Source organism: Micropterus salmoides, unplaced genomic scaffold, assembly GCF_014851395.1.
Source record: "Micropterus salmoides isolate LMB-PRFRI ecotype aquatic unplaced genomic scaffold, ASM1485139v1 Ms_hic_scaffold_20, whole genome shotgun sequence".
NCBI lineage: Eukaryota > Metazoa > Chordata > Actinopteri > Centrarchiformes > Centrarchidae > Micropterus > Micropterus salmoides.
Window position 1 is genome coordinate 20420868 of NW_024041151.1, and position 16266 is coordinate 20437133.

Sequence of the window (16266 nt, forward strand, 5' to 3'; positions counted from 1 at the left end):
CCTCTTCAGCAATAATGCTTCATCCCCTCTCTCTTTCCCTTTCCTAGCCCTCTTAAACACACACACTTGTCTTCTTTTCCAATCTCCCCCAGGCCCCCTGTTTTTTTCACTGTGCACTGCCTTAGTGAAGGTGGTGGAGCAAAGACTGTAGTAAATGTCCCCTATAGATAAACACAGAAAGGCAGTAAAAGTAAAAAGACCCACTAGCAATCCTACAATGCTACAGTGCCGAGGCCCTAGAACAGGGTTTCCAACCTTTTTTATTAGATTTACCCCCACAGCCCTGCCAGTTGAACTCAAGTCATCATCGTTCCAAATGTTAATTTGAACTGATTTTAAACAGCATTTTAATTTACTTTTAAAATTGTAAAACTTGTTCTAATGGTGAAATCTGAAATGACAGAAACCATGTTTTTTTACTAGTCCAAAATAACATTACAAGAAGACATAGGAAAATTGCTTAAAACATACTGACATTAGGACATTAAGATAAGTATAGTACTGTACAGCAGTGTATATTGAACTTGGGTAAGAGGTAAACAAATAAAGTGGGGAGATTGACCCCACTAATTGCATGCCAGGGAGGGAGGCTCAGGGATGGCAGCAGGAGAGCAGGGTCCACTCAAGAGTCATAATCTTAAATGAATATTATTAAAAAAAGGGATGGTATCTAGGTATTTTGTAGGAGTTATTGCGGTGGGCCATCCCAAAAGGGGATCGGCTGCTAAACTTCCCATTGGGATTGCCCCCAGACCTGTAGGAGGTAGCCAATCCAATGTTGGATGGTTGTGATTTATATTTACATTTATTCATTTAGCTGACACTTTTATCCAAAGCAACTTACAATTGCTTTTTTATGTCAGAGGTCACATGCATCTGGAGCAACTAGGGGTTAAGTGTCTTGCTCAGGGACACATTGTTGGATGTTTCACAGTGAGGAATTGACCCCAGGTCTCTCACACCAAAGGCATGTGTCTTATCCACTGCTCCATCACCACCCCACACACCCCCACGTTTTGTTTTGTTTTGCTTGTTTCTCTCATTTTCTTCTCTGTTTGTCTTTTTCCCCCCTTTGTTGATGTTTCTCTTTTTTCAGCCCAATCTTAGCCCTTATTATTTTATTTTATGTAACCATTTCTACCTAAGGGTTAGAAAGTCAAGCATCCTTGCCCACACTTGCCAACCTTCCCGATTTTCACGGGAGACCTGATTCCCTGTATTTCTCCCGATTTATGACAAATGTTCACAACAATGTGTCCTTTTCATTGCCCTCATTACCGTTTCTGGCACAGTTTCTGGCACTGTACAGTTCATGTAAGCCCTTCAACTCACTCTGTATACGGTTTCCAACCGGACAACTAGCGAGCACATGACGAGAGTACTTTTAACAAACAATTAACACTGTTTATTCATTACGTTTATCTAACCATTTTAACTGTTACTTTTAGACCCTTTTCACGCATTAGTTTTAGCTATCTGTTTTAGCCATGTATCCATTACTTTTGGCTAACTGTTTCAACTGTTGGGTTTGAGATCTGTTGGTTGGTTTTCAACTGTTACGTTTAACTAATTCAACCATTCACTCATTATGTCTAGCTATCCATTTTAACCATGCATCCATTAGTTTTAGCTAACTGTTTCAACTTCCCTGCTTACTTGCTACTCTTGTCACACTCAAGACAGGTGTTACAGAACGTGGATATATTTTTTTAATTGAATCACAATTTGTTCTGTTTAATCAAATTAACTCTACAATCTTTCAACATTACCCCTGGCACCTGCAGAAGTAACCTCTGGGGTACAAGTAGCCTCAATTGGGAATTGGTGCTCTAGGAAAACTAGAAACATATAAAGATTGGCTTAAACTTTACACACACACACACACACACACACACACACACACACACAGGTCATTGGCTCTTCATCTGAGCACGAGTGTGCTCAGTGTCATGGCATTGTGCTGGTGCTAAAGGCTGATGGACCTTCACAATAAGTACATTTCATCCTCCAGCCACCATTACCACAAATTTCATGACCATCTGGGCATTTACTGACCATTTGGCTTTTGGGGGGTATTAAAGAGAGAGATAATAGTCAAAATTTTCAAAAGACAGTGGATGAAGGGATATGTGCAGGTGGATATTTTGGTCAAACAGTGATGATTAAGGTAAGATCATCACGTAATTCATCCTCCGTTATTGTCTGGAACAATAACTTGGACAGACCAACAGGCTCAACCTATATGCACAGCAGTGCTGCGTGTCAGTCAGACTACACAGCACATGAACCTAAGTGAATTTTGAGTGATGACCTGGATTCAGGAGTCTAGACATTCCTCACAGTAGAACTAGCCACAATAAAATATCTTATTATATTATCTTATATTGCCAGGACTATATGTCTTATACTTTCCTATACAGCACAGTAGCTCTTTGAACATGTATTTCTGTTAACTTGCCATTGTACTAACCTTATAGATTTTGATATGTTAATTATAATCAAACATCAACAGTGCCTGGTTGCTTTTCAACTGCATCAACTGTACTCTCGGTCTCTTGAATTAATAGGCTCAAGAGGGGGCAGCTTGCTTAGGGAGTGTTTCAAACTACGCTGACAACAAAACCCAGTGCTGGCTGACCTCCATGCACTCACACTAACATACAAAGAGTATGCAGCAGTTCTAAACTAAGCAGGTCTATAAAATCCTCTTTTCGTCCCTACTATTGGCCTTTCACTGCACTCATTACTCATTTTTCACCACTTCCTTCTGGTCATGAAGTGTGGAAAAGCTGAATTATACTTGACAAGGGTCACAAATGCTGACCGCTAGGCAGAGGTGTCGTGTTAAAAGAGCTCTGAATGGAGATCTTTGTTGATAATACAAGAGTGGGCTCCCACTCACAGTGGCAGCCCTGTGGTGCTAATGGCTTCATCATTGGCATGCCGACCACGTCAGTGCTTTAAATCACTTATTAGCCCCGGGGATAAATGCACTGGGGGTTCTCACTGTGTCAGCGTGAATTCATTTCATGTTTCATGTTTAGCCTATTTAATTGAAGAAAACACATGCACATGCATGCACAGTCAGACTCTCTCAGTAGGTGGCTGCAATAATCACATAGTTGGGTTTTTTTGGTATGCAAATGGCTTTAAGTGGTTTTGGTATTTATTCGTGAACTGCTAACCCTACAAGTGAAGTTGTTTTATGTTTATATAAAAAATAGGTATGTATGTATATAGCCTGTAAATGTATTTCTTGTTTTTTTTTAACAAATAAAACTTCGTTCCTCTTTCTCTGTTCTATTCTCTTCAACTTTTCTTTCCTCCTTCCTCCAACTTTCCTCTATCAGGCTGGCGCGAGATGCCCCTGACAGATGCACCAGTCACTTTGATGCCGTGGCCCAAATACGGGGGGAGGCCTTCTTTTTCAAAGGTACTCAAGTCTAAAGGGAGAAAGTGAACAAGAGAGACAGACGGACAGAGATAGAGAGTGAGGTGAATGGAGAGGAGATAAAAGTGAAAGAGAAAGGGACAGGGGCTGGGCACAGGACAGAGTGGTGGCTCCAGCGATCAATAGAAAGCTGAGTCATGTGTGGCTCCCAGGCCTTGTATCACAGACTCACACTGTCACATATGCTGCAGTCCAAAACAAAATAGCGCCATACAGCAACATTCTGGCCCCTGTTTTGCTGTATATTTATTATCTGCTGAGCTAGAAATTATTGTTTTAGGCTTATTGGCCAGTGTGGCTAGTATATTTACAAAGCACGACGGTTATCACAGCCACAACATGTTAAATAAAGTTATACTGAAAATTATTTCATAATGACAACAGTATGATGTGTATTGGATAAGGTTCCCCTTCTTGCTAATTAGTTACACCTCTCCTCCACGCCTCCTAACAAGGCAACAAAATTATTATTTTTAAAGAGAATTTTTAAAACCCCTTTCATAGTTATTGTTTGAGCTTTAGTTCATCTATAAGCCATGGTGACAGGAAGGAGGGGTACAACCTGTGATAAGATTACTGCAGACACAGGGCACTGTGTTTTAACTAAACATAGTTTTTCTTGTAATACACCCCTACAGGATATTGTGAAGAAGTTCCAAGCTCTAACCACTTCCTGTCTGTCATAGGGAAGTACTTTTGGCGACTAACTCGAGAGAAGCACTTGGTGTCTCTTCGTCCGGCTCAGATCCATCGCTTCTGGAGGGGCCTTCCCCCCAATCTGGACAGTGTGGATGCTGTGTATGAGAGGCCTGGGGACCACAAAATAGTCTTTTTCAAAGGTAAATATCTGATTTCAAGCTTATCTTACTCTAGCATCCATATTGTATTTGTCAGTGTGAATTTAGTTGACTGACCAGGCATACATTTGCTTTCTTGCAGCTCCATATCAAACACAATCAACATTAACGCACTTTTGTCAATAGTAGGCTGGACTATTGCTTTCTTTTCTGGTCTACCAAAAAAGCCATAGATCAACTTCAACTTGTACAAAATTCAGCTGCTCGTGTGCTGATCAGGACCAGAAGGAAAGTACACACATTACACACTGTTTTACAGTCACTGCACTGGCTACCTTTGAGTTTCAGAACTGATCTTAAGATTATTTTATTGAGCTACAAATCAATAAATGGTCTCGCTCCCAACTACTTGTCTGACATGGTTTTAAGAAATGTACCCACTACATCCCTCAGGTCCTATGGTAATGGGTTATTCCTAGGGTCCTGGCTTACACCCACAGTGAAGAAGCTCTTAACCACTATGGCCCCAGCCTGTAGAAAGGTCTGCCGGAGGACCTGGTGGGAGCAGAGTGTGGAATAGAGTCTTTTATTTTGTGTGTGTTTACTTTAATATGCACTTTAATGTAACTTTTATGTTGTACTTTATTTTATTCATTTTAAATGTTTTTTTTTAATTTAAACTTCCTTTTTAACTCATGTATGTTCAGCACTTCTATGTGACTTATAAACACAACTATATAAATAAATTGATTGATTGATGTATTTTTAAATGTTGCTATAGTAATTGGGTGGATACATTCCAAACTATGAAGGTGTTATTTTTCCCTTTAATTCAAACCTCTGTGTCCACCCTCTTCAGGTCTAAAGTACTGGGTATTTAAAGACAATAACGTGGAGGAGGGTTACCCTCGTCCAATCACTGACTTTGGCCTACCCTTGGAGGGCGTGGATGCAGCCTTCGTCTGGCTACACAACGACAAAACCTACTTCTTCAAGGACAGCCACTACTGGCGCTACGATGACCACCTGAGGCGCATGGACCTGGGATACCCTAAAGACAGCACGCTTTGGAAGGGGCTGCCATCACAACTGGATGACGCCATGAGGTGGTCTGATGGTGAGTGGCCATAACTTAGTTATAACTTAGGCCACAGTTATGGACTGGGTGTAACATTCATGAGAAGATTCAGTAAAAGAATGGCTCTGAATGCCAAAAACATTGAAAACATTTTCATCTTTATGCTCTGTACATATTTAGCTACATTAGTTTTAAAAATTTAAACATGGGGGGAGGGGTAGTGTAAAACGATCGATCAAATTGCTGTAAATTGTTGTTAATAACTATCATTTATTCATATATTTATATAACCATATATATATGTATATGTATCCTCTCTTACTGGGATTGCTTAAAGCTCCTCATAATGTATGGAGGGTTTCACCTCAAATCCAGCACCCTGACACTGTACACCAAGCAGGGTGGCCGAGGGCTAGTGAGTGTCAAGACCACTGTCCAGGATGAAACGACAAAGATCCAAGAGTACATCAGGAAGATGGCCCCCAAAGATGAAGGGCTTAGTGAATACCTCAGGCAGCAGAGACCCGAGGGTGAGGACAAGGAAGATGAAGAACCTTCATGGAGGGACAAGCACGGCATGTACCACAGACAAATAGAGGAAGTGGCTGATATCAAGAAATCCTGCCAGTGGCTGGAAAAATCTGGACTGAAGGACAGCACAGAAGCACTAATCAGGGCGGCACAAGAACAGGCACTCAGTACAAGATCAATAGAGGCGGGGGTCTACCTGAGACAGTACAGCACATAACAGCAGGGTGTAAGATGCAGGCAGGAAGTGCGTACATGGAACGCCATAACCAGGTAGCTGGCATAGTGACAGGAACATCTGCCATGAGTATGGACTGGAAGTCCCAAGGTCAAAATGGAAGACACTTCCTAAGGTAGTTGAGAATGACCGAGCTAAGATCTTGTGGGACTTCAAGATCCAGTGGTGATGGCTAACCAACCAGACATCGTGTTGATCGACAAACAGCAGAAGAAGGCTGCAGTGATAGATGTGGCAATCCCAAGCGACATCAAGAAGGAACACGAGAAGCTTGAGAAATACCAAGGGCTGAAAGAGGAGCTAGAAAAGATGTGGAAAGTAAGAGCAACAGTGGTGCCAGTGATAATCGGAGCACTGGGGGCTGTGACCCCCAAACTGGGAGAGTGGCTACAGCAGATTCCAGGTAAAACATCAGAGGTCTCTGTCCAGAAGAGTCCAGCCCTAGGAACAGCTAAGATACTGCGCAGAACCCTCAAACTCCCAGGCCTCGGGTAGAGGACCCGAGCTTGAGGATGACACATACCACCCCGCAAGGGGTGAGAGGGGGATTTTTCATACATATACATATATATACATATATATATATTAGATAGATAGATTAGATATAATTCTTATTAAAAAGAAATATCAATATCGTGCACTCCCGCGACACGATCCCAGATAAGCGGATGAAGATGGATGGATGGAATATCGTGCACTGTTCAGTATGACGTCATTATATACACTGACCTCTCTGAGCTCTGCGTCCCTGTGTAGGAGAGGCCACACTTATCATTTAGCTGTTTCAATGTATGCAAACTAATATTGATGAGTCCCCCCCAGATGCTTAAGGCCCCCACTGAGTGGAAAGCTACATAAAATGTGAACACAGCTTTATAAAGCCTTATGTGACTCTAAAGGGAACTGTGAAAAGTCAGGGGGAATTGCATCACTCATGGAAATATAAAACATGCTCAAGCATACTGTTAGTGTGGAATTTGGCAGAAGTGGACATTCTTTAAGCCTGCAGCACTAGCTGGCAGCTCTGCTTCTAAATGCTACACATAATTAGCTTAGCTTACCTGATCATACATCAAATCCACAATAATACCTGCAGCAACATTTTGGGAGCTTTTTATAAATCTAATGAGAATTTTTTATCATTAATTTTTATCATTCAACAAATAACAGCATCAGTGAAGTGAACACTGTACACTAACTGCACACATACACACACACACACACACATAGACACATACGTCCATACAAAAACTCATGAAGATATATAGGCACTTGGCGAAAAAACAACACATAATCAGTGACCCATGAAAGGTGAGCTGTGGTTATGGAAGATGAACTGTAGAACAGTACGTTTGCCTTTAGGGACCCTTCGGATGCAAGTTTTCGGACAACAAACTTTTTAGATTACAGGCGAGTCAGTCTACCAGAAAGAGTTTGTAAGACTGGAATCTCAGCTTGCCAACAACAGCCTTGACCTTTACACTGCACAACATAGTGGAAAGCCGTGTTGGGTGTTATGACTCCAGAAGCCGGTCTCCCCTTATTAATCTATGCTGCCACTGTGATCTCAGTGGAGTTAGATTCATGGGGGGGCACCCTATATGAAAAACGCTAAAATGGGATGACACGCTCGCTAATCTAATCAAGAAGGTCTAACAGAGAATGTTCCTCCTGCATTAACCTCCATAGATCCATCTTCTGATACGGTTGAGCAGTCAGTCGGCTTGCAGTTCTCTTCTGTAAAAGATCCGGATGGCATAAGAGCAAGAAAAAAGCCATTGAAAGACAGGGCTAATTTTAGCCCTTTTGGCCAGCTGTGCATTTTGCTGACTGCCTCCTGGCATACAGCTTCAGTGCATCAGTCCCCCACTACACTATGTGCACAATTATTTGGCAAGTATTATTTCTATGCACATTTTCCAACTCCTAACCATATAAACGTGAATGCTCAATTGGAGTTAATAATTTATATGTGATATGTGCTTGTTTAATGAGGGAGGGAGTAGCAAAAGTGAACGACACCTTAGATCAAGGTGAGCATGATTATTAGGCAGCTTCATTACCTCAGGTAAAATAGGCCAAAGAAGAGATTTAACTGACACAGAAAAGTCAAAAATTGTAAAATGCCATTGCCATGCAACACTCTTTTGAGGCGTGACAACCAGACAATCAAACATTTTGTTGTGAATAGTCAGCTGGGGCACACAAAGTGCATGGAGAAGAAAAGGCGCAAATGAACTGCAAAAGACTTGAGTAGATTTAAACGTGAAACTACCAGGAACCTCCAATGCCACCAAATTCCAGAACCACAACCTACCTGGAGTGTCCAGAAGTACAAGGTGCCAAGTGCTCAGAGAGAAATGAGATTGACTCTTGATGGACCAGATGGATGGGCCCGTGGCTGGAACACTGATGGACACAGAACCATTTTGACTCATGTGCCAGCAAGGTGGAGGAGGGGTACTGTTATGGGCTGCTATCATTAAGGATGTGATAATTGGACCTTTTGGGGTTGAAGATGGACTGAAGCTCAACTTCCCAAACCTACTGCCAGTTGCTGGAAGATACGTTCTTTAAGCAGTGGTACAGGAAGAAGCCCTCAGCAATCAGGTCATAATCTTTATGCAGGACAAAGCTCCATCACATGCCTCCAAGTACTCCACTGCTTGGCTAGCCAGCAAGGACATCAAAGATGCCCAATTAATGACCTGGCCCGCTTTCCTCACCTGACTTGAATCCTATTGAGAACTTGTGGGCCTTTCTTAAAAGTCAGATTTACTGTCAGGGAAGACAGTACACCTCTTCGAACAGCAATTGGGAGGCTGCGGTTGCTGCTTCAGTGAAAGTTGATAGTGAACAGATCAAGAAACGACTCCATGGATGGAAGGCTCGTGGCAGTTATCGAAAAGAAGGGTGGCTATATTGGTTACCAAAAATTTAATTTTATTGTTACGTTGCGTTGTTACACTTACTCTACTACTAAAAAACAGAAAATAAACAGGATAGAAATTATTTTGGTAATGTAGTTGCCTAATAAAGACAAAACTCACTTTTCCTAAGTTAAACATTCAGGTTTGAGTTTCAGTTATAATAACTGTGCATGCAGTGTATCTGCACTGCCATCAGTTACTTCCCTGCAACCATCATCTCTCCTATCAGCATCCCAGTGGCACACATAAGTATACACACTGGAAACTGAACCATCCAAATTTGCATATAGAGGCTAATTTAAGCTTTTCTGACTGATAACATGTCCAGATTCTTTTTACGTTTGTGTGTGTTGGACTTCCAATTGGCAGGGTGAATCTACAATATGTGTTTGCTGCTATTTTGATCTGACTCGCACTTTTCATGTCAGTCTTGAATTGTGTAATGTGTCCAGATAAAACTAGAAATGTGCATTCAGGCACAGTTTTAATAATACAAATCATGGGATCATTTGTTCTAAGTGGAACACACAAATGATTAGAAAGTATGCAGTGATCATTAGTATTTATATCTTCTGAGCATTAACATGTGACAGTGTTTTAAATCACTGTTTTAGATGGACACTGCCCTCACTATGCGGCCCGCAGCTTAGGCATTCATGCTGTAGCAGTAGCCATGCTGGGAATAACAGGTATTTTATCAGGCTCCCAAGTTGTTTCTGCTCATCTCCACTTTCAGCCTGAACAGTTTGTTAAGCTTCGACGCGTGAGCACCATCCTCACACAGACTGCAGCCTGCAGTATATGAGTTGGTTGTGCTTCTCAGTGACCACAGCCAAGGCTATTTTCTTTTTGAGACTGTCCCACTCATCTGTTGTCACTGAGTGTTCGCGCATGAGAAATGTTTCATTGTGGCAGCATGGGCTCTGCCTTCTGTTCGTAGATAATTGAACTGGTCTGGAGGAAAACATGTTCATATTATTTGGGATTTGTTAAGCGATTTGCAGTACTGTTTCAGATCACAACAGATTTCTGAGCAAATATTAATATCAGGTCACAGAGCTGTGACACAGGTCACAGTGGTTGGATGGGAGCTGTTTAATTTAGTACAAGAAACATTCATGGAATATTCCTGAATGTCAACATAATGATCAGGATAAAAGAAACATTCACAGGAGCAGAGTTCATACTCATTGCATTTAAGACCGCTTTGAGGCATTTACACGAGTGTACAACTTAGTAAAATAGTTTTGTCAGCATGAATTGGACCAGTCATTAAAGAAAGCCCAAGGTGATATTCACACACAACAATTTGAATTAACAACTGATACACCAATAAAAAGCAGAACTTCAAATGCATATTTAGTTTATATTATTCAATCAGTGTGTGTGATGATGCGTGCGGATTCCTCCCTTCATATCTGTCTCCTTCACCTTCCTTTAAACCTTCTCCTAACCTCCCCCTACCTTTTTTACTTCTCTTCATTCTCCAGACATGGCTAGCTTTATAGGGGGAGGTGGGCTAATGTGGTCATTATTGGAGCATGTCACACCTGAATCTGCCATGTCAGTAAACTTTACAGACTATGTGCATCTGTGCATGTAAAACATTCTGGTCTTTTGCCTGGTATAAAATGTCTACTGCCTTCTATAAAACCCACGCATAATGTCAAAATGCATGTGTGTGTGTGTGTGTGTGTGTGTGTGTGTGAGTGAGTGTGTGTGTGTGTGTGTGTGTGAGAGAGTGTTCCCAGCCGGCCCTGTGTAATTATGTGTAGCATTAACATAACATTACCCATTATGAGGAGTAATTATTAGTGTGTACCGAAAACATGAGTTGTTGACTTTCACTGAGTAGTTCTATTATAAAATGTTTGACACTTTGATGCTTCTTGTTTTCCCTTTAAACTTTATTTTGATAGAGAACACACAATGTACAATTGAATTTCTTTTAATGTTTCTCTCACAGGGAGACCTTGAAAATTGAATTAATAAGCTCACTGAGATTTAGACTTTGGCTGAACAGGTTGAGAGAGCCTGTTTCGTAACTTGATTTAATCACTGTGCAGCATGGGAGGATGTGGAGGATAATAGTACATGACCTAATGTACAAAATATGGAATAAATCAATAAGGCAGCTGTCATACTATCAATCAAAACCTTTGATGAGATTAACAGTAATGAACACTTAAGCCATTTTTCATTGCTTTAAGTATGTAAACTGGCCAAAACATTAACATTTATTAAAACTTAAGTTTAACCCTGTCAGTGCAAGTAGAATGCCGCGTTAGGTCCACTGTACAAACGAGCACAAGAATCTTGCTGCAAAACATGCACATGACAGTTGTTCACTTAATAACAGTAACAGATGTAATTAGACTGGTTAGATTCTTTAGTAAACTATTCACATTCTTGGTGTTGACTCTTGACACAAAATGTTAGAGGCGTGGTTTGATTGAGTAAAACCTGAGTGAAAGTTAAGTTACCGTTGCCCTTGTCAGTTTTTGCTTGTGTTAGTCATCAACTACTACCTTATTTTCAAATAGCCTGAAAAAGAAAATGTGTAATCCTTCCATATTTGAAGCTTATAAGAGACATTAAGAGGCACATAGATAGAAAAATTCTAGTTTTTGGCCTGGAACTGAAAGGGTTTAAAATGACATATGTTGTAATGTGTTTAAGGGTTAATTAACTCAATTGTGTATAAGAAATTACACTTTAAAATGTTCTGCTTGATACTGACATTTCCTTTGACTAGACAAGGGCCTTAGATCTGGAGTTGGTTCCTAGGTGCTGGAGAAAGGTTGCCTGCTGTTACTAAGCAATTGCAATAGGTCACATGCTGAGGGCACATTACCTTCCCATGTGGATTAATAATGTGTAATAGTGTTTGCTTTAACTTGCACTATTTTGGCAGCCTTTACCAAGCAAATCCCCTTCAAGGAGTGCCTCCACTATTTGGCTGCACAGATTAGGCTTTGATAAAGCACTTGTGGATGTTCAAAACTGGCACTAAAACAACTAATTAGCAGGAGGTGTTTGGCCCTTCTTTCAGGCCGCTCTCAATGGGAGCAAGCGACACCAACTCTCTCCCCTGCAGCACCTCCCAGCTGAATGTGTGGAAGCTCTCTTCCCTGTCAGGTATTTAGAGGTCTGTGTTGTGTCTGAGCTTTCGCCAGCTTCACAGGTCCTGCTCCAAGCTCTTTGATGATTGTGTGTTTCCATTCTATGGAAAGACACATAAAAATGCTTGTATTTATATACACAAGAACACACAAATTCATATTTACACGCACCTTTTTGGGCCAGGAAACTGGAGATGCATCAAAGCCTTTATCTGCCTTTAGGCTGCTTCCACAAGCCTAGGATAAAGAGACAGACGTGAGATAGAGGCGAGGAGGAGAGCAGAGAAAAATGAAGACGATGTGCTGACAACTCCTGGTGCACAGTGAGAAATCACAGGTTCCGCAGGTGACTGTATGTGTGGTGGACCCACAGGAGGAATGCTCAGTGCTGGTGGTATTACTGATCCTAATAAAGACAGAAAGAAAGTTAAGACATGGATAAGAAATAATAAAATAATAAAAGGAGGAGAGAGATTGTATGATGAGAACAATGCTGAAGGGAAAGCAAAAATAAGTTATAAGAAGCAACAAAAGAGCAGCCGTGTTATAAATTTTGTTTTTCTCAATAATCTTGCTAAATATATTTGTTTGCTGTATTTTAAAACTTAATTTGCATCCTTGTTGCACTTTCATCTGCCTTAAGGGCAAAGACAAAGTAAAGTTAGTATTTTATTCTGCTCTTCGTTCTGTTCTAGTGTTTTACTGTATTTCAAAACACACTAACACAACCTCGTGACCTGTCTCTCCCTCTCTCCGAAGGCTCGTCCTATTTCTTCAAGGGGAAGGAGTACTGGCGAGTGCCTGGCAGTGACATGGAGGCCGAAGCAGGATACCCCCGCCTCATCGCTAAAGACTGGCTGCTGTGCACCGAGATGCAGTCTGACTCTCCAGACACAGAGCCCAAAAGCACGGAGACGAGAGGCAACGTGCACCATCGTCCAGACCACGCAGAGAATGGATACGAGGTGTGCTCCTGCACCTCTGATACCGCTTCGCCTTTGGGCGCCCGCCCCTCCCCATCTCCCATGTGGCTGCTGCCACCCCTCTGGACGCTCTCGCTGGCCCTCCGCTCTGAACTGCTATGATGCCAAAGCACGGGACAAAGTTCTCAAGCTGGGTGCAAGAAAGAGACTCTTTCAGTGGAGGGCCAGTGGACACTCAGTCTGAATACAAACTGGAAAATTGTGTTTCTATAAATATCAATTGATATGTTTTATGCTATTATTTTTCTGTTATTTATTTCACATGCCATTTGATGGTCATCTAAAGCGCCTTGCAGTATGGGTAGTACATACATACATTATCATATTATGACACAAGGGTATATCTAGTAGGCATCAATCCAGAGACAATGACAATGAGTTACACAGAACCACAAGTTCTGTCTCTTAGTTTTTTCTCGAATGGTGAAAATATCTTATCTTTGCAAGGAAGCTAATTGCGTGGGACTGTTCAGAAATGTGTTCACAACTCCCATTACAATTATTTTTTTTATTTTTTTTTCATGTACAACAAGTTTGCAGCAATAATGAATGACATCCTGGGATGTAGGCAGGTCAGTGGGTAAATGGCTCGGTAGTACTCTAAGGCCTGTCCTGTAAATATTAAGCTATAGCTAGCAGCCACTTAGCTTAGCTTGGCTTGGCATAGCATAATGACTAGAAATGGGAGCAACAGCAAACCAGGCTCTGTCTATGGTAACAGAAAACTGAAGTGTAAAAACAACACATTGTGGTTGCAGCTATTTGCTGATAAGTGGATTTTGTTACCTTCAGACAGAGCAAGGCTAGCAGTTTCCCATCTTCCATGGTAAGCTAAGCTAACCAGGTCCCAGCTGCAGGCTTTTATTTACCATACAGATTTGAGAATGGTATCGATCTTCTCATCCAACTCTCAGCAAGAAAGCATATTTCCCAAACTGTTGCGTTAAATAGTGCCTGGTAAGTAGAAACTCCTGCCAGGCTGCTTATTTCCTCCCAGTGTTCTCCACCAATCAAATGGTTATGTTTCAGTTTACGTTGGTTACAGTTATGACCGTGATGGGGATCTGAGTCTGAGTCCACCAGAGACAAGAGACAGTACGTTAACGCAGCCTGACAGGAAGAGCTGCCTGAAAGACTCAAAGCAGGGCAAATAATGACATTCTCGAATATAGATACAGCAGTTAGACAGGTGACTGACACCCCGGCATGTATCTAGGCAGACAGGCGAAAAGTACCCTGGAATGTAGTGTAGATAGATAGTTAGGTTTACAGATGAATGGCCCCATGGGATGTTGACAGGAAGACAAATGAATGACAGACTGGGATGTCGACAGGTAGATGAATGCATTCAGGGCTGTAAACAGGTACACAGGCGAATGCCATCCGGTACATGAAGCAAAGGGAACCCTGGGCCGTAGGAAGTGAGACAAACTTTTGTGTCACTTAACGCCATTATCCTAGCTTAAATCCCTTACCTGAACTCCCACGCTCTTTGAGGAACTACTACTCATGTATCTCCATGAAATCATTTTCAGCCCTGACACAGAAGCATTCCCTGCCATTAAAAGAGGCAGTATTGGTTTTGTTGTATTTTTTGTAATTAATATGAATAGAAAAGTGATTCCATATCGCTTTTTAATCATATTTGAAGTTCACCAAGCCTTTTTCCTCACCGCCAGACAATTTCCTTCAAGTCAAGCTCTTTCTGGTGACTCGATTTGTTCTCTGATATATTTACCTTCAATTTAAATATAGACACAGATATATTTGGGTTGAGATGTCCCATGGTCACTGAGAAACCATGTGGACTGTGTATATTTCAAGGTGTGTTTTCTAATGTAAAATATTTTTGTAGAAAAATAAAAGAATCTGAATGACTTTATTGGCTAACTGTGGTCACATGAATTTGTACTGAGACAGAATACTTGGAGTACTCAGTGTTGTGGCTGTGTGAGTGTGTAATTATTTAGTGTCATTGAAAAGGAGCCCAGCCTTGAAGACAGATGAAGGTAACATGACAGCTTGCAGACACCAACTGGGAGCCACTCTCCCATCCCACTGATGTTCTTAAGCATGTTTTCTCTTGTAGTGGTCACTGCTGTTCATCAGGAATGCAAACCATGTCATGTCAATCACACTCCGAGTGGTTTTGTGAACGGATTTGCAGGCAGAGGATTTTATAAATATATATATAGCGGTGCAGTGGTGCAGTGCTTAGCACTGTCATAGCAAGAAGGTTGCATGTTCAAACCCCGGTTGCCCCGGCCTTTCCGTGTGGAGTTTGCATGTTCATGCGTGGGTTCTCTCCGGGTGCTCCAGCTTCCTCCCACTGTCCAAAGACATGCGACCTGTCCAGGGTGTACCCCGCCCTTCGCCCGATGGCAGTTGGGATTGGCTCCTGCCCCTCGCGACTGTGTACGCAGGATAAGCGGTAGACAATGGATGGATGGATATATATATATATATATACATACATACACCGGCACTTTTTCAGGGAAGTACATCAGAGAAGTGATGCAACCTGATCCAAAAATATTCAGCAGCTCAGATACTGCTTAGTTGGAGATCAAAGTGAACTGTGGGTGGCAAACAACTAAGACAAGTGCTTAGGAACATTGCATACCACAAGAACCCCAACAGACTTTCACAAATTAAAATTTAGCAAGAGGCTACTGATGACCTCTACCAGAATATGCACAGCCAAACTTCATTCTGTTTGGAGAAAAAAGTATCAACCATTATTTCTGCTATGATGACCCTCCTGCTTGATTGTTTATTATTCCGTTTACAATTCTGTTTTGTATTCTGCACCCCAAGATTACATGCACAAACACACTTGCCATTGTGTTTTGTTGTAATAGGTTGCAATTCTGTGCTTTTCAACATACTTTTTTTTTTTTATTCTCGTAATTTACTATCATGTTAGTTTATAATGAATCCATTGTTATTCCCACTGCTTCTCCCCTTTGTCACGCCTCGCAGGCCGGGCTGTGACGCCACTAAGAGCAGCAGTTTTTCTTTCCTCCTCTTGACACACTTGAGTGGTGTTAATTAACTGGTGTAGCTTGGTGGCCACCGGGAGAGCACCTGCTCCCAGGGGCGAAAGCAGCAGGACGGGTCACTTTTCAGCAGTTTGTCC

The 16266-nt window shown here is 41.6% G+C and overlaps 1 protein-coding gene across 2 annotated transcripts in view; it reads left to right on the top strand.

Moving 5' to 3' along the window:
- mmp17a (matrix metallopeptidase 17a) overlaps nucleotides 1–15007 on the top strand; it is a 92994-nt gene extending 77987 nt beyond the window's left edge. Inside the window, exons 8-11 of one of the 2 annotated variants that reach the window (XM_038734324.1) lie at nucleotides 3351–3433; nucleotides 4138–4290; nucleotides 5108–5365; nucleotides 12904–13229. In XM_038734324.1, coding sequence (XP_038590252.1) covers nucleotides 3351–3433; nucleotides 4138–4290; nucleotides 5108–5365; nucleotides 12904–13229 — 820 coding nt within the window. Of the gene's footprint in view, nucleotides 1–3350; nucleotides 3434–4137; nucleotides 4291–5107; nucleotides 5366–12903 lie in introns of both variants that reach the window. The other variant, XM_038734325.1, reaches the window with a different exon arrangement.
- The last annotated feature ends 1259 nt before the right edge of the window (nucleotides 15008–16266 follow it).